At 40.8% G+C, this 24,621-nt stretch overlaps 3 protein-coding genes across 3 annotated transcripts; 1 reads left to right on the forward strand and 2 right to left on the reverse strand.

The window, feature by feature from the left end:
* The first annotated feature begins 4,490 nt into the window (after nt 1–4,490).
* LOC308105549 (troponin T, slow skeletal muscle-like) lies at nt 4,491–9,701 on the forward strand. Its single transcript, XM_080456354.1, has 7 exons — nt 4,491–4,607; nt 4,976–5,053; nt 6,063–6,176; nt 6,605–6,714; nt 9,115–9,205; nt 9,399–9,439; nt 9,604–9,701. Exons 1-7 carry the CDS (start codon nt 4,509–4,511, stop codon nt 9,677–9,679), a joined length of 609 nt encoding a protein of 202 aa, XP_080312480.1. The 5' UTR covers nt 4,491–4,508; the 3' UTR covers nt 9,680–9,701.
* A 1,104-nt stretch (nt 9,702–10,805) lies between these two features.
* LOC308105063 (dynein axonemal assembly factor 3-like) lies at nt 10,806–16,774 on the reverse strand (the record flags this gene model as incomplete). Its single annotated transcript, XM_080455696.1, is given in 12 exon segments — nt 10,806–10,956; nt 11,808–11,882; nt 12,227–12,341; nt 12,444–12,603; nt 12,729–12,765; nt 12,767–12,849; nt 13,057–13,179; nt 13,528–13,728; nt 14,178–14,332; nt 15,440–15,533; nt 15,624–15,730; nt 16,693–16,774. Coding segments are annotated over 12 exon segments (1,383 nt in total).
* A 744-nt stretch (nt 16,775–17,518) lies between these two features.
* Nucleotides 17,519–22,821, reverse strand: LOC308105536 (synaptotagmin-1-like). The gene is made up of 9 exons (XM_080456336.1): nt 22,684–22,821; nt 21,702–21,890; nt 19,966–20,141; nt 19,723–19,824; nt 19,274–19,441; nt 18,675–18,842; nt 18,381–18,495; nt 18,107–18,240; nt 17,519–17,951 (listed from the first exon to the last, which is right to left on the reverse strand). The coding sequence occupies exons 2-9, from the start codon at nt 21,883–21,885 to the stop codon at nt 17,742–17,744; spliced, it is 1,257 nt and encodes a 418-aa protein (XP_080312462.1). The 5' UTR covers nt 21,886–21,890; nt 22,684–22,821; the 3' UTR covers nt 17,519–17,741.
* Between the last annotated feature and the right edge of the window lie 1,800 nt (nt 22,822–24,621).

Consider the following 24,621-nt stretch of genomic DNA (forward strand, 5'->3'; position numbering starts at 1 on the left):
CAAGCCAAATACTATCAGACAAAATGTTGGTTATCAAACCATCCAAAGACCGAAAGGCTCAAGGCTCTCCTTGTGCCTGTCTGTGCTCCCAACAGAGCACCACCTGTCCCTTTTGTCTCTTGTGTCAGCGGTGATCCTTTTGATCATTATCATTCTGCCTGTCAACTTTATTTTGCTCTCTCAATAATCCTCTCAGTATAGTTCCCACCCAATCCGTCTTAGTTCACCCATGACATACGCACGCACGCACGCACGCACGCACGCACACACGCACGCACGCACGCACAGGCACACCGCACACATACACACACACACACACACATATCCCCCACACACATATAGGTATCCCCTATATAGCCAACAGTATGTCTCATTATTCTGGATTCCACCATTAGTGTCGACCAGTCCCTTCCTTTCTTGTTTCATCACTTGCGCAGGTATGTACGTTATTTCATTCTAAACCAGTATGTTATATTCTTCTGTGTCCTGCATGACCTCACTGCAGTGTCGGTTGTTTTCTGTTGATTGTTGTTATACAATCATTTAATGGGTTTTTACATGGAGACTGAATATCTTAGATTCTTATTCTTATCTGAAACATCACCCACCACTGAGTGAGGGTGTCTTCCATATTATGAAGGGCCCCATTCCATAGTACTGCAAGTCCAGAGTGCCTTCAGCTCCAATACATAGGCTATACGTATTTTAATTTTATCTGCTGAAGTGACCGGCAACAACTTTGAGTTGTTTACATGGGAATGTATTTACCACGGATATCTTTTGCACTGTAAAATGAAATGTGTGTAACTGATATGGTTTGAGTTATATACGCACATCTTGATTACTTGTGTGATGTTTGTAAACACACAAGTAAATTGGGTCTGTGTTTTGAACTAAGTTCAGGTGGGAAATATCCCAATGTCTTATTGTCTCCGCCAGGCCGAAAGGCATGGCGAGAGAGTATGTTTTGCCCCCTGTCCGTCCGTCCGTCCGTCCGTGTGTCCGTCCGTCCGTCCGTCCGTGTGTCCGTCATTCTGTCATTTTGTGTACAGCTAATCTCTGGCACCCTTGGCTTGATCGCAGCGAAACTGCGCACACACACTCCCTGAATGCCAGAGCAGAACCTCTGCCCCAAATTTGTCAAATTAGCCTTTTATAGCGCCACCAGGAGGCCGCTTTTTGCAAAACACATTTCTTGACAGTACTCCTACAGATTTTATCCAAACATCACGCAAATCAGTACACAGTATCTCTATAGTCATGTGATCAACACGGACCTGTCCAATTTTCCATATTTCATCCTGATTGGCTAAGGTTGGCTTCCAAAGTTTGCAGGATTGCTCCATTTTCAACAAAATGCCTCAAATCATGAACGCAGCTTGCGATTTCCGTGAGATTTCACACGCACATTCCCACTAGGCCGAGGAAGAAATGCCACTTGAAAATGTTCAAATCAGCCTCATGGTGGCGCTATAAATGGACGATTTGTGTTTTTAACTATAACTTCACCGATCTGCATGAAACTTTGCAGGCACACTCCCTAGAGGCCAAGGAAAAACAACTGCCCTGCATTTTTCACATTTGCCTTTCATAGCGCCACCAGGAGGCCGACTTATGTAAAACAATTTTTTTGATATTAAGCCTTCAGTATGTATCCAAATTTCACGCACATCGGTACACATGATCTCTATAGTCATGCGATCACGATGGATCTTTTAAAATGTTCATATTCCATCCTTGGCTAACATTGACATCTAAAGTTTGCAGGAGTGGCCCGTTTTGAACAAAATGCCACAAATCATGAATGCAGCGTCCGATTGCGGTGACACTTTGCACGCACATTCGCACTACATTGAAAAACAAATGCCACCCTTTTAACATTGCCCTATTATAGCGCCACCAGGAGGCCAATTTTGCAACACTTTTCTTTTTTATATTACTCCTACAAATTCAAACATCATGCAAATCGGTACACATATAGTCAAGTGATCAAGATGGTTCCGTACGATTTTTCATATTCCATCCTGATTGGCTAATTCCGAACATTGCTGCCCCACAATAACCTACCTGACCTGGCGGAGACCTGTGCTCCGAGGAGCACTTTTTCTAGTTTTATACTTAAAATCGTATAAATATACATATAGGTGATGAAACGATTGCATGTCAGTTGACACATCATTGTGTAATCTTGTTAGGTTCCCTTGTCTGTCTGTCTGTCTGTCTGTCTGTCTGTCTGTCTGTCTGTCTGTCTGTCTGGCAGTCAGTTTGGTCAAACCCCTTTAACAATGCAACTGTAAGTGATGGATTCCTGCCCAAATCCCTCATCTGCCTTTTGTTTTAACAACCCTTTGTTTGCTCAGATTGTCGCGCTCAAGCGCTGAGGTCAAGGCTAAAAGAGGCTTCAGTTCTTGATCTACTGTGTTAATGCACTCAAAGCACAGTTTGTCTGGCGAGGCATCCAGTTGTCAGTGTTGAAGAGTGTTTTGGAACATTGTCTTCATTGTTGGGGTGTCTGGTGCAGAGCCTCTTTAGCCAGCCCTGTTTGGTCCCCTAATTCCCTTGCCAGCCCTGTTTGGTCCCCTAATTCTTATCTTCAATCGTTGTGTATGTTGTTCATACGCTTCTGTTTTCACAAGGTCTCAGCAAGAGCAAACATAGCATCCCCATATTTCAGTGCTGAATCACATGGACATTTATAAATAGGTCACCTTATGCTAAGGAATGATTGAGTACAAGATTGAATTGATAGGAGCGATCTACATCAAGACCTTCTTGCTTCATGTTTAAATCCTAGTGAGTTGATCAGACGGTAATAATTGACTTGGATGGTGTTAATAGTGGCCTGCAGGCCAGCCCATCCCATGTTCTCTCTTGCAAATTGAATTAAACTGGGAGGATTCCTCAACTGATACCTAGCTCTTATTCTGGGTAACTGGACACTGCTCCAGTCTAGAGTCTATGGCCAATTCTATTCCTAGCTCATTAGCTATATAAAATGGCCTTTCTTTTAACCTCACCCTTACAAGAAAACATTGACCCATGTTCAACACTGTGTAGTTCTGCCCCAATTGACATTGGTAAGACTATTTACGGTAGTACAGTGGCAACTGTTCTGAAATAAATCTGGGTTGCCATGTTTGCATGGGATTCTGTTAGTATTGGAATACTATTTTTGAAATTGACTGTATAATATTAAATCAGAGCTCAGTGGGATATAATGTATACTGTTCTAACATTGTTGTGCATTTGTGTAAATAATGATTAAGTCTTTTCTGGTCTCTCTCTAGCCTCAGCATGTCTGTGGTAGAAGAGCATGAGTAAGTTATTTGATCTTACCAGTCAGCTAATTTATAAAACTCATTATATGTATATCATATCATTGTTTGCCCATAATATGCCTGACATGTTCTTTTGTGTCTTTCCTTTTCCAGGGAACATCAGGAGGGTAAGAAGCATTATTGTTTTGAGTATTCTGGTTGCTGATCTATCATTTCATTGGTTTACTTTGTCACGCACTCTTTCTGCAGAGGAAGATGATGAGCAAGGAGATGAAGGTGAGAATTATGTTCAACTTCGTAGATTTCAGAAGTCATTCATTGGTCATAGAGGATTTGCTTACTGTAATCTTGCAAACATGCAGGGAGGCTTCCTACGCTCATATTTGCATAATGTAAATATTTTAGAGTAAACTAAAATTGTGAAAATTGTGCAACCTTGGCTTTGATGACCATTCCTTTCTAGTGTATCTGGTACCACTTATTGCTACAGTATGTCTATCTTAGTTATGTGTTCCTTATATTAACCTTAATGTTGTGCTTTCTAACCTTACTCCCAACTTGGCACAACGAAGATGAGCGCCCTACTAAATACAAGTATGTATTCATGTTTACATGATGAAAAATATGATGATGATGAGTGGTGGTTGGTTTAGTCACACCTGGCCTCACACTAATTGGACTCTGAGCTAGGTGTGACAACACACGTGTTGTGCATCGAGATAATCGATGCACACAGGATAAATCAGCCATCCCCCATGCACAGAGAGAAAGAGCCTCTGTCATTACAGGTTGTTATCATATCTTCTACCTTATGTGGCTTTCTAGTTCCTAATTTACACTCGTAAGATGATGATGCGTGTCAAAAATAGGCAATTTTTGGCATGCAACACTGCCTTACCTAGGAGGACATTGTTTAAATTGGACATGCAGCACGTTACTTGGCAGCACTGGAAATAAAGACACATTTGATACAGAATGTCTGTCTCTGTCCTCTACCATTGAGCTATTTACAACATTACAGACATGTTTTATGTTCCTTTGCAGACCCGCGCAGGTTTCCCAGCATGGTGCTCCTAAAATCCCTGAGGGGGATAGGGTAGATTTTGACGTACGTTTCAACCCTTCCTACTGAGTTTTTCTTTAAATCAACTGGTGTATATCATAACATAACTGTTGACAACAGTTATCCTTAATTCCTACATTCTCACCCAGGACATCCACAGGAAGAGGATGGAGAAGGATCTATCAGAGTTACAGACTCTGATAGACGTTCACTTTGACCAGAGGAAGAAAGAGGAAGAGGAACTGATTGGACTGAAAGATAGGATCGTATGACCATTTCTTTCCCTCTCTTAACCCCATTCTATAATTCTTGTCGTTTTCTTCTTACCTCTGCCTAGACCAGGAGTTTCTCATAGTCGCCCAATTTTACTCTCATTAGGCCATGGACCCCCATTGATAAAGACCCTGATATGAAAATATATTTTAGATTCAATGAAATTGTGCAAAGGCCATGAATAGAAATGTAATCAAAGTGGTGATATTGAAAAATAGAATAGGCTAGTCATATACTCATGTGGCTGGGGTCCCCCTGCAACCCCCTGGAGGATGACGGGGGGTCGCTGGAACACTGGCCTAGACCACAGGGGTGTGAGGTTGTACTGGTGTTACAATAACATATGGGCTTTCTATTTTAGGAAAACCGTCGAGCGGAAAGGGCCGAACAGCAGCGAGTGCGGGCTGAAAAAGAACGTGACAGACAGACAAGAATTGCGGTAATTAAGTGCATTAATTAATTGCATGGTATTATAACCACATTACAACATGTTAACATCATCCACAGTCATAAAGTAATTAATTAATTGAATGAAGTGTAATTTAAAAGTAACAAATTATATCAAATATTAACAAGATAATAATTTGAAAGTCCTACAGAGTATGGCTTTAAATAATGTGTGGTGTTGTTTAAGGTGCTGTGTAGGTCCTACTTTAATACATTTGCGTGTGTGTATGGTTGTTTGCCTGCTTATGTGTAATTGCATGTTGCACAGCTGCCTCTAAGTGTATGTGTGTATAGCAGGCAGACAGGTCGTTAGTCGTTAGTGTAGTGTATATTGTTCATAAGCCTGGTTGCCTTTTGGAAAAGCTGTCCTGGAGCCCGCTGCTGAAACAGTCCATGGTTGGAATGTCTGGGGTCTTTGATAATCCTATGGGCTTACTGACTGACACGTTCTCTGGTGTATATATCCTGGATGTAGGGAAACTCACATCCACTGATGCTCTGGACTGGCATGACCCTCTGCAGCGCTTTGTGGATGCAGTGCAGGTCCCATGCCAGGCGGTGATGCATCCATCATCCTTTCTACAGAGGCTCTTGGCAGTGCCTCTGTAGAACGCTTGTAGGATCTTGGGCCCTACAAACTTCTTCAGCCGCCCGAGCTGAAAGAGTCATTGCTGTGCATTTTTCACCACCTGACCATTGGTTCAAGACCAGGGACAATCAATCATGACATAGATAGAAGAAAAATGCTCGCCTCCAACTAACTTATTGTAAGAGACCATTAAGACCTTCAACTGTTGGTAATGAACCTGGAGTCCTGTGTTGCGCCACCTACTGTACATTCAACCCGTCTACATTCTCTTTTAAAACGGCAGATATGTCCTTCTATTATAATTTCACAGGCGCTACAGTATCTAAAGCTATTATTATTAATAATTCAAGGAAAGGATTATTATCATTGTGCTGTGGTACTCATTTAAAGAATGCTGTGTATTTTTCTTTAGGAGGAGAGACAGAGGAAAGAGGATGAAGAGGCGAAGAAAAGAGCAGATGATGATGCGAAGAAGAAGAAAGTGCTGTCAAACATGGGGGCTCACTTTGGAGGCTTCCTGGCTAAGGTCAGTGCTGCACTCATACAGAGGTGGCCAGTCAACGAAATATTGAAATTGCGGGCAGATTTTCATTTCTACCAGCCGCATACTTTGATTATATTGAACATGTGTTTCATGCCTAGTAGAATGGCAGGTCATAAGATATTCTGGAAGGGTTGTGGACCAACTGATACGTTTAATTGTGGACTATTGGGTCATTTATAACATATTGGATGCTGTTTTCAAGACAGAGAGAGAGTGAAAGTTGGGTCCCAGTTGAAACATTGTGACCCTGTCTGTGTCCTCTCTCAAAACTCCCTTTTGGGTACTGACTGACCCTTATGGTTGGCTGAATTAACTGTATCTATGTGCTGGTCCGAGGCTCTGGCTCAGTTTGGTGTGTGTGATGTTGCTGGTTTCTCATTGGTCTCATGCAGTTTCATTGTGTCCTGCAGGTAGAGCAGAGGAAAGGGAAGAAGCAGACGGGGAGAGAGATTAAGAAGAAAACTCTGGGAGAGAGACGCAAGCCACTGAACCTTGACAATCTGAGAGAGGATGACCTGAGGTCAGTTTGAGAGGACTCAACAGACCTCAGATCCCTGTTAACTCTTTTTCCATCTGACAGATGTGGCGGAACCTGTAAATAACCTACACCCTACCCCAGGCTATCGGTAGACTGATCTCCATTACATGTTTAAATTGGACTTAATCACATGAACCCTAGAGTCTCTATTCTGAGCATGTCATAATAGGCAAACATTCCTTCGAAAAATAGGAGTTGTGATGCGTTGTGAACTTGTATATCTGGTATTTTTGCCAAAGAGATTTCGTGTAGAGAGAAAAAAGGAGGGGACCAGGTGTATAGCAACGTTATAAGGTTAAAGGACAATACAGTGTTTTTTTTGCATTTTTTAGCCCATTGACTACATGTCGTGTGTGCTGCCAATTTTCAAAAGCATACCACAGTTTTAGTTGTTTTTGAATAATTACCCAATTTCCAAATGTGTTGCCTTGCTAGAGACAGTGCTCAAGGAAACATCATATCATAACTGCTGGCTGGAATGCCATGGAATTTGTTATGCACATTCATGCTCTGGAGGCGATGAGGGTGGGGATTTTGCGCACAAGATATCTCAAAATCTACTGCCCGTATTGCCATGAATTTGCTGAGGACAATCATGCTCCCTGGAGAATAAATCATATGGATTCTGACCCCATGGCCTTTCCTCTAGCACCACCCTTAGTCCAAAAGGTACTTTGTTGCTTCTTTTTTTGTGATGCAATTTATTTTCTTTAACTTTAACGTTTTTGGTGTTGGTTATATTACAGTATGTGTTCATATTTCAGTGAATAGACAATATATCCACCCAATTCTGGCACTAATAATAATATTTTCCTTCTTTTCTTTATCTTTTTCCCCCCACAATTCCAGAGATGTGTTCATGAGGGGCAGCGGTCTTCTTAATAAGCTCCACTGCCTTGGAGAGAAAATCTTTGGTGGAAATGGTCATCGTCCCCTATTGATTCCACATAGCAGAGTACATGCACCATTCTTTGTACATGCATCCTGTATGGTCCTGGGGGCCTGTGTGTGTGTGTGTGTGTGTGTGTGTGTGTGTGTGTGTGTGTGTGTGTGTGTGTGTGTGTGTGTGTGTGTGTGTGTGTGTGTGTGTGTGTGTGTGTGTGTGTGTGTGTGTGTGTGTGTGTGTGTGTGTGTGTGTGTGTGTGTGTGTGTGTGTGCGTGCGTGCGCGTGTGTGTGTGTGTGGGGGGTCCTAGTCCCAGGGATTTGTCAGTGTGGGGCAGTGGGCTTGTTTGTGAGCCTCACTGGCGCCACAGGGAAATCTTCTTTCCCGTGGCATCAGGGAAGCATCACCTCCTGTAGCTTTTGGAAGAGCTAGTGCTGCCCACTGTAAAAGGAGATAATCTTTCCTGCTCACATCTCTGTCCTGGAGCGGTGAGGGTCCTGGACAGACGGCAGGTCGGAACCAATGACCCTCTCAGCTGACCGCATGATCCACTGGACCGCCGCAGTGTGCACCTGTCCTTGTCAGTAGATGCAGCGAACCAGATGATGATGGATGCGGTGAGGATGGATTTTAATGACGGTCGTGTAGAAATGGAGCATCATTTTTTTTACGGCCGGTTGAATTTCAAAATGTTATTTGTTTATTAAAACTCACTTTGCAAGAGTACGTGTTGTGCGACTGCTTTGTTCTTTTTAACTTTGGAATATCTGTCTCAAACAGACAGGTTTTCAGGTCTCTGCAAGTTGCTTTTCATACTATATTGAAATGAATGGAAACCAAAGGTTTCCTGGAAGTTTTTATAAATTCATTTGGGAATGAAAAAAAAAAACTATTGTATACCTTGGAAAGTCATTCAGAAGTAAATGTAAAGAACACATTTCTTGAAATCAATGGGCAGTAGTAAAACGCTGGTATGGCCATTTAATCATTATTGCTGTCACTCGTTAAATTATTTCTGTGATTCCAGCTACTAGTTGCTCACAGAGGTGATTCTCTGATGTTCTATAGATTAAAATAGCAAACTCACAGTTGTGAGCTTGTAGACCGTGTATTTCCGCTATTTTTGAAAGTATCAAATAAATGGTTTGCTTAAATGATTAAAACCAGGTAAAGATAATACACTGCAAATTTCATGATATCCCTCCCAGACAATATCTGTTAATATTATCTATCTATGTTTATATGTTATCTATTGTATTTTCACAATTTTTGCATGACACCGTTGTGCAATGAAGTATAAAATAATGCTTCAGTGGTTAATGGATTTGTTGATATATATACAGTATATCTACAGTATATATATAACATAAAATAAAATAAAAAAAATCGCACTTCTCAATTATTCGATTAATCGAAAAAGTAATCGATAGAATAATCGCTAAGAAGATAATGGAATGTTGCAGCCCTAGTTCTCTACTGATGCCTGTGTGTCCTACAGGGAGCGAGCCATGGAGATGTGGGAATGGATCTACCATCTGGAGTCTGAGAAGTTTGACCTGGCCGAGGAGATGAAGAGACAGAAGTATGAAGTAAGTGCTGCTGAACAATCGCCATCGATTTTTGTAAAATGTCTGTTTCTATACAGTCAAATCCTCAGTGTTAATCTAGCTCTAAGTTACAGTTACTGTTGATAAATTAACACTGAGGGTTTTACTGTGCACGTTTTTTGTAACCTAAAATTTAAGCATACAATGACTTTTATTTTTTTATATATGATTTCAGATCAATGTCCTCCTGAACAGAATTCAACACGCTCAAAAATTGTGAGTTGATGTCCTGTTTATTTTGTTTTTAATGTAGCAGCATCCTACATTTATATATCTGTTTTTAGTTAACCACCGCTGTCATTACAGTATATTATGATGTCATGTGTATTGAGAGACATTGATAAGCATTGAATTATGATTGTTAATATATTCTGCTCCAGCTCCCACCTTTCTGTCTTTTCTCTATACAGCAAAAAAGTTCATGGAAAGGGCAAAGTTGGAGGACGCTGGAAGTGAACACGCTTACAGACACACACACGGACACGCACGCGCACACGCACACGCACACGCACACGCACACGCACACGCACACGCACACGCACACACACACACACACACAGGTTTCATGCAAATGTTGCAACAACGTTTCAGCATTCATCCATTGAACTACTATGAGATTTTGCGATGTGACATTCACGGAAAATTATAACTGATATTAAAATGTGTACAGAACAAAAGTGATTCAGTTATTGTCAATTCAAAAAGGGAATTCATAAATATGGAGGATTGTACAAAAGTAATATATCAGTTTTGAAAATACAAACGATCAAAAAAGAGAATGAAGAAAGAAAGAAAACGTCCATGTGCAATAAGAAGAAAAGACGTTATGTGTAAAGAGCTCTGAATAGATATCAGACAGTTGCATTTCTACAAATAATGCTCTTTGTTATTTGACCTCTCTCTGTCCTCAGTGTTCATTTATCCATTTGTAACTCTCAGAGTTAAACTAACACTTTACTGTGTATACTTTCATGTATGTTAGAGATGTAGCAATACCATTTTTTCCTTATACCGATACCGATTCCCATAACTTGCGTATCGGTATAGATGCAGAGTACCGATTCGATAGGACAGTGGTTCTCAAAGTGGGGTCCAGGGACCATCTGGGTTCCTTGAGGGGGTTCCAAATGGACCCTTACAGGTCTGTAACTGTACAAATGGAACCAAATGGAACCAAAACTCTCAGAGTTACTATGGGGGTCCTTGAAATTAAAAGGTGTGAGAACCACTGATCTGGGAATAAATACAAATTCCATTCATAATTGTTAATGTGCAGCTACGAGTTAGTAAAATTATAATGTAAATAGTACAGTATAAGAGTATAAAAAAGTCGTGCAACATCAACTGAAGCAATCAAAATATGACTGTAAATGAAATATCATGTGATGAAGTACGTGGTATCGGAATGGCAAAGGCTGGCGTACTCGCCAATACCAGCATTTTAGGCAGTATAGGCAGGTTTTATCGGTATCGGAACAACAACTCTAGACTGTATGTTGTAAGGCCCTGCTGGAGATGCTGGTGGTTTGTGAGCCCACGGTATATATTTAGAGCTGTGCCTGTGCCAAGGATTCAGTCAGCGTTACTCTGCAGTCTGCAGTGTGAAGGTTGCGTGGACGTCATCATCGCGCTCCGTCTGCTGTCTCGTTGGTGCGAATCCAGCATCTTTAGCGATGTCCACCACTCTCTCTGCAAAGCCCGCCACTTGCTGTTTGGTCAGGTCCAGTAGGTAACTGAGATGTACACAGAAAAAAAAGGTGTTAGTTTACATTGTACAACCTAGGCATTTAGCAGATGCTCTCACCCAGACCGACTCACAAGTGGGAAATCAGAGTAAGCAATGTAAGCATCAGTGGTGGAAGAAGTACTCAGATGTTTGACTTACTGTAAGTAAATGTAGCAATATCACAATATAAAAATACTCTGTTACAAGTAAAAGGCCTGTGTTGAAAATGTTACTTGAGTAAAAGTACAAAAGTATTGGCATCAAAATATACTTAAAGTACCAAAAGTGAAAGTACTAAAATGTTTGAAAATAGCAGATCTACCAGCTCACAACGCGTCGCTTGTAGATTGGCTATTTTCAAATAGCCTATGTACAAAATAGGGCTAATAATAATTTATATCTGCAAAGTAACTAGTAACTAAACTTTTTTCAAATAATTGTAGTGGAGTAAAAGTACAATATTTGCCTCTGAGATATAGTGGAGTAGAAGTAAATGTATTGAAAATTGGAAATACTCCAGTAAAGTAAAAAAAAATCTCAAAATTGTACTTAAGTACAGAATTGAGTAAATATACTTAGTTACTTTACACCCTAGTCAACAAACAACAGGGTAAATTGAGTAGAGTGCAGAGAGAACAATGTAGTGCCTAAAAGAAACTAGGAAGATAGAAGATCTCTATTTAACTCAACATGGCAACATTATTGAATGGTTGACCAATGACAGCATATGCCATAAAACGTTACTAATGTGTCTATACGTATTTGTCATGTATAACAGTAGGCTGTTTGGATGGCTGTGTGGCAGGTGACTGAATTGTCACCATGGTAACAAGGCGGTGTTACTATAAAAACCCTCACTTGGCCAGTTCCACGACAAGCACGGCTCCCGGTGCTGCAATCTGTCTCAACGTAGGGTCCAACTGGTGCACCAAGCTACAATGAAAAACACAGGCAATGAACACGAGGGGAATGGGAATCAATGTAGTCTGCAGAGTGAATGGAAATACTGTCCTGACACATTTACATTTAGTTACAGCAGTGGTTCTCAACGTTTTCATGCAAAGCACCCCGAAATGTATATGTGTTTGGTCACGGACCCCCATCTTAAAACATTTTGTGCCAGGGACTCAATTAGAGAAGATTTGTGTTAACATTTTTCAAAACTATTAAGAAATTGGCTGCGGACCTCCTGAAACGAACGTCACTTTGAGAACCACTGTTCTACCGTATGTACAAATTATGCACTCAGACGTATAGCCTTGCAAAATATAGCACACCTGGCGGCAACGTAGATTGTGTTGAAGAACTGGGAGTATTTCTGCTTCCCTGGCAGTTTGGAGAGCGAATCCAAAGGCAAGAATGTCACTGAGACCCCATCCAGATGCATCAGATCTGATGCGAACAAAGGGGTCAGGTTCAATAAAGACGAATTTTACAAAGCCATTGGTTGTTTTATGAATTTTACGCAATGTGCTTTTGGTAGTAAGGTTTTACCATGAATGTTGATGGCTTTGTGGTGAGCCTCTGGCTGCATTAATGACTCCTTGCCTATCTCACTCCCTGTGTGTGGCTGGGAAGTTGTGGAGCGACTCCCTCTACAGGACAGGGAACGGAACAACACCTGCACATTTGCATAGGAGATATCCTGGGCTGTCTGTGCATATGGAGGCAAAAACACAAGAAATTCACACTCGACACGTTTCAATTGTATTGACATGTAACAGATTATTTCAACGAAATACTGAAATAAGTGACAGCTGTGCAGTTATCGCATTTTACCTTGACATGTTGCCTGTTCTGCGTCTGTAACAGAGTCTTCATCGGTCTCGATGCCAAAGGAGAGGTAAGGGCTTGACACAATGTCTCCCCAGTAGCCCCTAGCTGCCACTCTGTCACCCCTCTACACACACACACACACACACACACACACACACACACACACACACACACACACACACACACACACACACACACACACACACACACACACACACACACACACACACACACAGAGTCATTGAAGGATGTAGTCCCTCATGACATCACAGCATCAGGCACCGTGTCATAATACACACATGTACATATGTAAATAAATACATTTACTTACGAGACTGAATATGCGTGTGGAGAGCAAGGTTGGATTGGCTGTTTGGTAGATTCCCTCCCTCATCTCAAATGCCACGCCCTTTTCCCTCCACTGAATGTACTGCTGTTTGTTGATGACACTACACTGAACATAGATAACAAGGAGTTGCCACATTAACTTCATAGATCAAGGCAATCACCTCACATCATAAGACATACTGTAGTTCAAACAATGAGACAAAACCGTGTTAAGCCTGCGTGTCAAAAATAGCAGACCTACGTGTCGTGGATGAGCTTGTAGGTCTGCTATTTTCGGCGAGTGACATCGTTGGACGACTGAGCATAAATTAAGCATTAGAAGAATGTGGAGGGAAAAAAAGGTATGAATCACCCTTTAGCGATTGCCCACCACTGTGTCTATGTGTTGTGGAACATTCAAATTCTAAAGATTCGACCACCAATCTACCAACATAGAAATTGTATTCAGTAATACCCCTTTTTGATGCAGCTTCATGGTGAGGTCCCAGTCAAAGCAACCCTGCCTAGAGTCGTAGCGATTTCCCAGGTGCTTCCTGACCCGGCCATCCCAGGCCTTGGTTATGGAGACAGGGGCATCACGGCCAGAAGATGCTGATGATGGTGGAGGCTGGAGCCACAGCTTGAATATCCTGACCAGCTCATCACGTTCCTTATACTGTATAGAGGTGCATGGGATGGTGGCCTGGCTTTTACTGATATCTTTGTGCAGCAATTATACAGCAGTACAATTCTACTTGGTATAAAGCAATTAACTCAATAATGTGTAATAGAGCCAGACCAATATCGGTTTGGCCCATATGTCTGCCATTATTTTACTTAGCTTACAACGTGCTGCATTGTGACGCAGGAGCTTATATTTTTGAAGGTTTTTATCAAATCAAAGTTTTTCAAAATGATTTTGCACTTTACTAAGTATCTGTCAATACATCAGTAATCGATGGGCCAGGACTCTCCAAAATCGGGATTGCCATCTGACCCAAACATTCTGGCATGGATCAGGCTCTAATGTGTGGTGTAAGTACGTTTGAAAACAAAGTTTGAAAGCTTACACAAATGAAAAACGGTGGATCACTACCAGTATCTATTCCAGGATGTTCTATTTACCTTCAGCAGAGTTGTGTCAAGACAGGGATGTGGGGCTGTTTCCTGCATATCGCTGACAGACAGAGAGAGCTGGGATGCAACGTGCTTCAGTGTCTCCTCTGTCTGGCTGCGGATCTCACTGTTCCCAAACACCTCCAGGAAAATCTCAGTCTTTTCTGTAATTAAATTATGCAGTGGTGGGATAATATTAGTATGATAATACTGTCAAAGAGCGGTCTCTTGTAGACACATTTCCCCATAATTATTTACAGTACACATTCATATTGAAAAGTATGTTATGCTTAGATTCCCATATATATTTGAAAAAGACCGAAAGGGTCGAAACGTCGTATCTGCTGTTTGTTGCAAATAAAAACTTGGCACATTCAAGAAGTGAGTTGCGAGCCCCCGCTTTGTTTTCATGATTCTGTTCTTACAGTTTGGCTCAGCACCAAGAGACGGAGGATGTGCGTTATTTTTTCTTTGAATGCTTAGATTCCCAGTCGCACAGAAGGTGCACATTCTGTCAGGAGGCAATCTCTTTAACAGCTTTTTGTTTATCTGCACAGGAAGATGCTGTTATAGGGGAGCGGCCTGTTGAAGCCTTGCTGTGTAGTTGGGTGATTGGTGCCTGTTAATCCTGTTGATTAGAACATGGGGAGCATATTGGGTGGATTGCTATTATACTGTGGTTGGTTGATTAGAAATGGAAGTCTGCAGAGCATATAGAGGAAACAGCTCAGTTGTAGTGTAGGCTGCCATGGGGAGAGGTTGACACGTTGACCCTCCATTAATTTATGTTGTGTGTTTGTATTGTGTTTTCTTCAGTTGCACATTTGTGTTGTCCTGGCCTGAATCAAATTAAAACCTTTATGATTTTTTTGCAAGTTCCATCTGGACTTTTCACAGTTTTTACTGACTTGGTGCCGAGGTATTCACAAACCTACTTTGTGACAAATACAATTTTATAGGGTACTTATTGAAACAAAATTTCAAAGTGTTATTCATAAAACCGAGAAAAAATGATTAAATCGATCTGTGAAATAAAAACATTTTAAGAGAATCAACTTCTAAATTATAGTAAGGGCCTTTGACCAAATCTAGCAATAGATATTAGGAAACCAAACAATTGGGCATTAGACTTATAACTGTACTTATCTTGTATAAAGTACAAGGTTAGTACTGTATTTAGTTGTGTAAAGGATGAATTATAACGGCGTGTAGTCACCATAAACACAGACTGCCAGACCCTTAATTGACACTCATTTGCAATGTTGACTCACCATGAAGTCCCATGCTTTCTGGAGGCGTAAGAGCCAGATAGACCAGCAGCAATTGACGGGCCACCACCTCCATACTGTTTTCTATGACCCATATCTAAAGGGAAACAGAGAAAGGTCAGTGGTTTTGAGAACCAGTGCATTAGGGTACACCTGTCTATCCATGATGAGTTGAAGTTAGGCTCACATGAAGGGTATCAGTGTCCCTCAAACCGGCAATGGTCTTCAGAATGTGACGCGAATCTGCGCTGCCAACCAGCAACATGTTGACCTCCCCCTCCTGTCTCTCAGGACCTGGGGAGAGATAAAGAGATTGAGAGAGAAAGAGAGAGAGAGAAGGCTACTTTTATATTTGATTGCAAGGTCTTTAGACACCTTTAGACACATTTCTTTATTCTAGTAGGCCTATTTATTAATTGTAAATACAGTTATTCTGTCATTGTTTTTATTTCACACTTGCTTTGGCAATGAATGTTTGTCATGCCAATAAAAATAATTGCAATTAAATTGAGAGGGGGGTGGCTGCTATATCAAACATAGTGATAGCACTTTACTATATTTAAGGATTTGTAGGCTACGATTGATTGATTGCTTGATTGATTGATTGATTGATTCAACACTTTATTGAAAATGAATTCAAAAGGATATAAGCACCCAAAGGCTTAATTATTTCCATTGTGGTCCTTTTTTATTCACTCAAATATTTGACACTGACTCAACAATTCCAAATTTACTTGAGTAAAAGTACAATTGTATTCGTATCAAAATGTACTTAAAGTACCAAAAGTAGAAAGTACTCACTGTGCAGAAGTTTTCAAATGTATAAAATGTGTAAAAATCTTTTGAAAATAGCAGATCTACAAGCTCACAATGTGTTGCATCACAACGCATTGTGAGCTTGTAGATCGGATATTTTCAAATGGCCCAAATGTATCCACAAGTTTCCTAGGGAGTTGTGGGCATCTGCACTTCCTGTCGATTTAATCCCTGATACCTGATCAAATCGACAGCCCATAATTATGTTTTGTAATAATAATCAAAATCTTCAAAGTAACTAGTGACTATAACGTTCTCAAATAATTGTAGTGGAGCAAAAAGTACAATATTTGCCTCTGAGATGTAGTGGAGTATAAAAGTAAGTAAGAGCAGGCTACTGAAAATTGGAAATAATCCAGTAAAGTAAAACTACCTCAAAATTGTACTTAAGTACAGTACTTAAGTAAATGTACTTAGTTACTTTACACCACTGAGCTCACCTGTATTCAGCAGGTCTCTTGCAGGGCTAAAGCCCCACCAGGTCACACAGCCGGGGCCATCTAGAGTTTGTCCTGCACTCATCCTGCAGACAGTAGGTACTGTAGCTACTGATCGCGTAAAACAAATTATACTCCCAATTAATTAGAGCAAGCTATTGTTTTGGATGAATCTAGGAAACATTAAAAGAAAAGCTTCGTTTGTGTTGAGTGGGTGTTTTCGTTAGTTGCTCACAAATCCATAGCCTTGGAGAAGACGCTGAATGTTTGGAATGTGTTGCTATGGCAATAGTTTGCTGCCAATAAGGACAACCTGCGCCCCCTGTCTGTGGGGGTGTCTCATGTCTGTCCCATACAGATGTATTATATCAAGTAAAAAGCAGTGTATTGAAGTTTTGGTTTATTATGAAGTTATTTATTTCGGACCATTTGTGAAATCTTAAAACAGTCATTCTGTGTTTACCACAATTGATTACAGCATCACAACACATGCAGGCCAAATTAAATAGTTGACCATGAGGAACTATCAAGTCCTTCTTTCATTAATCCTTTATAATTATATTTAGGAACTAGTTAAGAGCATATGCAGAGATAAATATTTCAGTTATACGTTTAAACAGTCTTTTAAACACCCAAATGTCAAAAACATATTAACAATTTAATGTATGTTCACACTGAAGGATAAGGACGATTAGGCCTACTGAAGGTGCAGTACATTCACAAAAATCATGGACCAGTGGCATCAGTCTTCACAATACAAAACACATTACAGCAGTTTTCTCAGGGGTACACACACACACACGCACGCACGCACGCACACACACACACACACACACACACACACACACACACACACACACACACACACACACACACACACACACACACACACACACACACACACACACACACACACACACACACCAAAGAACAGAGCAAAAGCCATGGCAACGTAACATGTGAACTGAGTAAACATTAGGATGAACAAACATTAGGATGGATACATTAAAACAATGTATTTTGTGGACATTTAAATGTCAAATGACAGCGTCCTAGCGCGGTTTAGCCTTGAGAGCTTCGTCCACCTCCTCCACTGTAAGCAGAGTGTGCCACTGGGCTACAGGACGTCTGGGATTGGCCAGCATGTCTGACCAGTGGCGAAGGCCCACTCCCGTGGCTCCATAGCCCATGAAGGACTTGCCGATGGGGTCGTTGCTCCCCAGCTTGTCATAGTCGAACACTGTTATGACCACCTGCACTTTCTGAAGAAGAAATGAAACCTGATTTATAATTTGCAGGAAATAACTGATGGAAAAACATTTTTCATTTGATAAGAAGACCACTGCATACACATCAACACAGTTTTTTGATTGTTTGACAATCTCAAATTGATGATCAGGGTGATGAAATAGCTGACCTGTATCTGCTCGAAGGGGACCTCGAAGCTGAAACTCTCATTAAAGTAAGGATTGAGCGTGTTCTTCTTGACTGTGGTCTTCTTTTTCTTGATTCTCTTCCCATTTTGCTGCAGAACAATCTTCACAAATGGATCTGATGGAAGAGGAGGAGATGTTTCACTGCTTGGTCACTGCGTTTTGCTGAAATGACCCATGAGGTGATGAGCATCATCACCTCATGAGGAATGAGGAATGAAGGACGACACAAAGCATTCATGGTAAGATATTGATTACCTGATAAACCACCAACATCCATCTTCTTAAGGTTCTTTGCCTCCATGATGTTGACAGTCAGTTTGCCAGCAGTGGGTACATAGCGCAGCGAGATGCAAATGTCACCCAGTTTTTCTTGCTGAAAGGAACACATTTGGACAGTAATATCACAGCTGCATTTTTAGACTGTGTGGTGTGCGCATGTGTGTGTGTGTGTGTGTGTGTGTGTGTGTGTGTGTGTGTGTGTGTGTGTGTGTGTGTGTGTGTGTGTGTGCGCGCGTGCGTGCGTGTGTGTGCGTGTTAAAAGTGTCATACCTCTTCCTTCTCACCACTCTCCACGTCTCTCCATTGCTGTATTGGCTGGCCCAAGTCCACACTGTTCATGGGGATCTTAATCTCCCCAATCATGTCATGTTTGGAGAAACGGTCAAAGTCAAAGACTTGCAATACCAAGGTCTTCCCTCCCAACTCTGCATATGGAATCTGGAAAGGTAAGTAGTAAACAAAAAGGGAGAGAGATACAGTATACAGAATTCCATTATTAAAATCCATACACGATGTCAAAGAAAACAATTTTGGCAATATTTAACAGTTTTCACAAAGTTTAACAAATAACAAAGGACATTTAGTGACACAAACAGAGAGATAAAAATGCATAATTTGGATTACTCTGCATTTTGTTCCTTGGGTGGGATGAGGGTGGGAGGAAGAGAGGTACCTTGACAGACGCCATTCAAGGAATGAGAGACAAAAGACGAAGGGAAGTAGAGACATGGGCCAAACCTCTGCCAAACAACCTGGAATATCGACAGTGACACAAGTAGTGACAGAGACACAACGACAAAGGGAGACAACCAACCAAAGCCAGACGATATCATATAAACAATGTCACACACTGACAGACAGTGTCGTACCTTGAAGATGAAGGTTTCATTAAAAACTGGGCACAAGTTCTTGCGCTGCACCTTGGTTTCAAACTTCTTCTTCTTATCTGGTAACAGGAAGACTTTGACGTAAGGATCGGACGTACCCCCCATATCCATGGCAGCAAGGTCCTGAGCTTGGAGGATTCCTACGATGAGCTTTGAGTGAGACAAAACAAGAGAACAAAGAGAGGATTTTGAGGGTGACCAGTGAAAGACAGAGGTTATCTTACCCACAATGCATTGTATGAACAGCCAGAGGTCAGCGGTGCCGAATTAAGTTCAGTTCAGGTATACATTTAAAATGTAATTTTTCTAATTTGTAAATAAATAAAAGATCAATAGATTATATTGCCAATATGTATTTATATTATTATAATGTATAAGTCATGGAGTCCTATAGGGGGAAGGGACATCCAGAGTAATGGCTTCAGGCCTACCTGGGTGTCTGTGAAATTGTAGTCCAATGAGAACTCCAGTTTACCCAGTTTCTCCTGTTCTTTCTGATCTTCCTCCCCTTCTTTCTTCTCCTCTCCCTCTCCCTACATGATAGAGCAACATCTGAGCAACATGGTACCAAATACAGTACATTGTAATAATTATCATTGCAGAAAGAAAGATGCTATGATTATATCTGAAGTAGCCTACCTGGCTTGTTGTGAAACATAATTTTTTCCTCATACCTTTTCTCCACCCTCTCCATCCCCTTCCTTCGCCTTTCTCCGGCGACCACCCTTCGTCTCTCTCACTTTCTTTGGCTTCTTCTTTTTCCCACAGCATTTCTTGAAAACACAGAAAATGCAGCACCCCACCAAGGCCAGCACCAAGACGACAATGGCACCCACCGCCCACATGGGGACTGTGGAAGAGAAACAGTCACGTCACCTTGACTGAGCTAAAGATGGGAGCATGTTTGTTACAGTCGTCAATCTTTGCATTATTCACAATTGAGTACATATGATATGAACAGAGGGAACATAAGATCAGAACTATGATTATATACTTGTACAGTGGGAAAATGAATGAAACTATATCATGAAACAACATGCCCAGCACAGCTACTGTACTTAAAAAAAACTTAACCAATAATACCTTTTTATCCCAACCTCCTAAACCACCATGTAGACAGAGCTAAATTATGCTATTGTTGCTTCTCTACATAAAATATTTCAAATTTCAAATTAAAACATTCAGATTGTCAAGGGGATGCAAATCTCCCACAAAGGCTTGAGATTACTAAATGTTTTTATTATTATTTCTACAGTATGCTATACTCAAATAAATAGCATTTCCAAAGCTCAAAGGTCTTATAAGTAAGCTGTGATATTATCGAAGGACACAAACTCAGATCGGCTCAAATGCCGGTGAATCATCTGTGATTGATGTGGACTTATAAAAGGTTTATTTGTGCTTTTACACCTGGTTGAACTTTGTTTCCTTGAATTCTTCTTTTCACTTTTTATATATCCACGGAAGGTCTGCATATATGAACATCTCCAGCGACATTCTGCATTCACATTCATATAATTACATAATCACACCCGGGAGCTGTCCAATATAAACACAGACTTCTGCTGTCTACAACTAAGTAACTGCTCAAGTAGTGGGGATTAAGTTGATGCTAGTTGTTGATGGAGGGGAGGAATTTACTCATTCTGTTTCCTTAGATTTTACTCAGCCATAAAAACAGAAAGTATTCTGGTCATTTTGAAGCAAAAACTAGGAATGTCCCATAAAGCCATCCTATTACTACTGTATGCATGACTTCAAGCAAAAATCTTCCTATTCGCACAGGACACCTTTATGTGTTTCTGGCTCAAATCTGCTGCCGAGCCTATCAAACAAAGCTATGGGAAAATAAACTGGAACAGGAAACGGGTATGCCACTTTCAGGAACCCAGGACTGCAGTTATGCACAGAGCCTATTGAGGGTGATCTCTATTGCTGCACTAGTTGCCTGTTCCTCCCCACAATTTAGGTCCAGTCTGTGAAACTCCTCACTGTCAGGTGAAGAGAAGCATCTATAGACTCCATGTGTATCAGGGGAGAGGTGGTTGCCGACACCAGTGTTCTCAAACATTTTCTTGTCAAGGACCCCCAAATTCATACGTATTATGCCACGGACCCCATTTGAAAAGATTTTGTTCCAGGAAGCCGCATAAGATTTGTTTGTTGTGTTTTGACATTTTCCAAATTGGGCTCAAGTGTCTAAACTGTTTATTTAGCTGAGGCCTCCCTGGAACCCCCTCAATGACCCCTGAGGTTCCCCAGACCCCACTTTGAGACCCCCAACCCTCCTCAAGACCAACAGCAGGGCTTGGCACTGGAAGTGACATGGACTATATGCACATGGGGGGAATTGACATAACGATTGAATTGAAAAAAATCTGAAGGACAAAAAGAAGAAACAAAGACTCACGTGGCATATGTTCCAACTCATTCATGAACTTGTTCTTCATGTGGTCGTACTCATGGTGGTGTGGGTGGTGCTCTGTTTGGGTGTGCTCATGGTGAACAGGTTCTGGCGTTGCCTCCTTCGGCTCTGATTCGGAGTGTTCTTCTACGGCCCGCCGGGCACGCACCCCGACACTAGCCACCCTCATGTCAGCTGTAAAACAGCAGAATCTCTGAGTTATTTGGTGTTAATTAACAGGCTGAGTGCAGTTACTCAGATTCTGTACATTAGTTATATTGGATCTATTCTTCGGTAGTGTGAGAGGAAAGGTAACTGATGCATAATCCGTATATGCTTATGCGTCATGTCTAGTACCAGGGCTTCATACAGCACAGGACATCTCTAAGCCAGATGCTCAACATGGCTGACCTTAATCCCTCTGTTTTTTCGCACCCCACCCATAACCCACCATTTCTAACCTCTTCTATTTCTCCCATACCCATTTGCCTCCCTTATTTCTCCATTTTCACCTTATCAGCATGTAATTGGAGTGAATGTTGTTGTTATGACTTTAATCCACATTCATTGACCCCTTAAATAAAGAATGAATATGGCCTCCTCCATCCATTTAGCCCACTGAAACCAGCATCATATACCTCATCATCTCTAAAGAGTTCTGTATCAAAGAACGAGAGGGATATAGCTCCCACTGTGGAGGTATTCCAGCCGTAGCAGAACTACAGTACTACATTACAATAGTCCCAACATTTTTGCAATGGAACCTTTTTCAAAGAATTAGATGAATATATCAGATTTTTTTCCACTGGCACGGATTTAAATCACAAATCAAATAGGATTCTATTTAATATGGTGTTCTCATTTCTGGACCATTTTAATGAAACAAAAAACACAAAACAATGTCAATATGTTTTAGCTCACATTATGATGCAACTGTCTGCTGTTTAAGGGAAAACATATTTCTTTCAAAATACAAAATTTACCTTACCTGGTAACCTTAAATTCCTCTATATTATTGAGAAATATGTTGGAATGACTTTAATGTCAAAGTATTTTTTTTGTTTCCCCCGTCTGGAGTCCTTACACACCCATTGTCTCCTTGTTCATCAACCTGCCACCGACCGTGACTCCCTCCCTGACCAAGTTAAAGCACTGGCAAATCACTAAAGCAGCGTTGGGATTTAATCCCCAGCCCTACCCACCACCCCCCAATATGGACTCGTGCATGTTGAAATCACATCTGTTGCTTTATATTACGGCTACAAGGCACATGGGAGGGCAACAGCTTCTGCCTTTATTTCTACAGCTTTTCCTCACTTAAAAAAAAAAGGACCTCAACCTAACTGACCAGTTTAAGGATCTCCTTGTTGAGATACAGGAGTGACTGCTCAGTCATTTAACTGATGAGGCACTGCTGTTGTGGTTGCAGTGAGATTGAAGTGCGTCTGTCCGTCCATCTCTTGCTAATCCTCTTGGCGTAGCTGTCGTGGCTGGTGGTCATCTATTTACTCACTGCTTTCACTGAGTGAACATTCTATTCTGTGGCTTATAGCATGCAGTGGTGGAAGAAGTACTGACTTTTTTTTTACTTAAGTAAAAGTATCAATACCACCATGTAGAAATCCTCTGTTACAAGTAAAAGTCTGGTGTTCAAAATGTACTTGAGTACTGAAGAGTACAAAAGTATTAGCATTAAAATATACTTAAAGTATATATATATATTTTAAATAGCAGATCTACAAGCTCACAATGCGTCACATCGCAATGCATTGTGAGCTCGTAGATCTTGTATAAAGGGCTGAAGTGGTTAATGTATGTTTTGCAATAACATTCAAAATCTTCAAAGTAACTAGTAACTAAAGTTAAAAAAATTATCTTATTTTCAGATAATTGTAGTGGAGTAAAAAGTACAATATTTGCCTTTGAGATGTAGTGGAGTAGAAGTAAAAGTACTGAAAATTGGAAATACTCCAGTAAAGTAAGAATACCTCAACATTTTACTTTAGTACAGTACTTGAGTAATGTACTTAGTTACTTTACACCACTGATAGCATGTCACTGTACTATTAACATAGATCCTTACAGCTTCAAGCACACTGCCACGACTCTGCACCGCTACACAGTAAAAGATTACCGTAAGGGTCCATTTGAACACTCAGTTACAAATAGATAAACAGAGAAATTTATGATGACATGTTGATGGCTCTATCCATCATGCCACAGCCTATTCTAATTGTTAAGAAGTGATGGAAATGAAAAACCTCCTTTACAACATAAAATATTCAAGTGGATTTTTAAATACTTTCAAGGTGATCCATCATCACATTTTGAGTCTTTCGAACACCCTTAATCTCACATTCTTCGCCTAGTAACCAAGTATGTGGTTAGTAGTCCTAAGGGATTCTCCTCTGTAATAATAAGGTGAGCAAGTAACACCGGGAGGCCATAGTCATGTTCCATAAACATGTGACAAGGTCTTTATCAGATAACATTAAAGATATGAGCTAAGTATTTATATTATTATTCATGGATTCCATATGATGTTGTTCATACAGTATGAAAAGTCATCTTTGTAGTAGTGCATCACTAGAAAAACTGAAACTGAAAATTAGAACATTGGTCTAACTGTGATGCACATTGACAACCACTATGCAGGTGAAGCTTGCCCTTGTAACCTGCAATTGACTGAAAAGCGGCACAGACTTTAACTATAGGCTATCCAGACGACTCATGTTAAATATTAAGCACCCACCCGACTATGACTAAGCATTTTCTGGTCCCAAAGTCCCAGCGTTATCTATATGATGTCCTGTATGTGCATTGTGCATACGTGAGATTATAGGGTGTGTGTATTAGACAGTTGAGATGACCGTTTCTGACTGGCTCATGGTGTTTATAGCACAACTGTAGATGCACACAAAAGTCA

The sequence above is a fragment of the Gymnoscopelus braueri genome, assembly GCF_963280865.1.
Source record: "Gymnoscopelus braueri genome assembly, chromosome: 17".
Classification (NCBI taxonomy): domain Eukaryota; kingdom Metazoa; phylum Chordata; class Actinopteri; order Myctophiformes; family Myctophidae; genus Gymnoscopelus; species Gymnoscopelus braueri.

Bases quoted from the DNA above. Each gene is read 5' to 3' on its own strand.
- LOC308105549 (XM_080456354.1), top strand. From the start codon at position 4,509: ATGGAGAAGGATCTATCAGAGTTACAGACTCTGATAGACGTTCACTTT. The intron at 4,608-4,975 runs GTATGACCATTT...TTTCTATTTTAG, and splicing joins TTGGACTGAAAGATAGGATC to GAAAACCGTCGAGCGGAAAG. The intron at 6,715-9,114 runs GTCAGTTTGAGA...TGTGTCCTACAG, and splicing joins CTGAGAGAGGATGACCTGAG to GGAGCGAGCCATGGAGATGT.
- LOC308105536 (XM_080456336.1), bottom strand. From the start codon at position 21,885: ATGAGGGTGGCTAGTGTCGGGGTGCGTGCCCGGCGGGCCGTAGAAGAA. The intron at 20,142-21,701 runs GTGAGTCTTTGT...TCTCTTCCACAG, and splicing joins TGAGTTGGAACATATGCCAC to TCCCCATGTGGGCGGTGGGT. The intron at 17,952-18,106 runs GTCAGCTATTTC...TTTCTTCTTCAG, and splicing joins TCCCCTTCGAGCAGATACAG to AAAGTGCAGGTGGTCATAAC.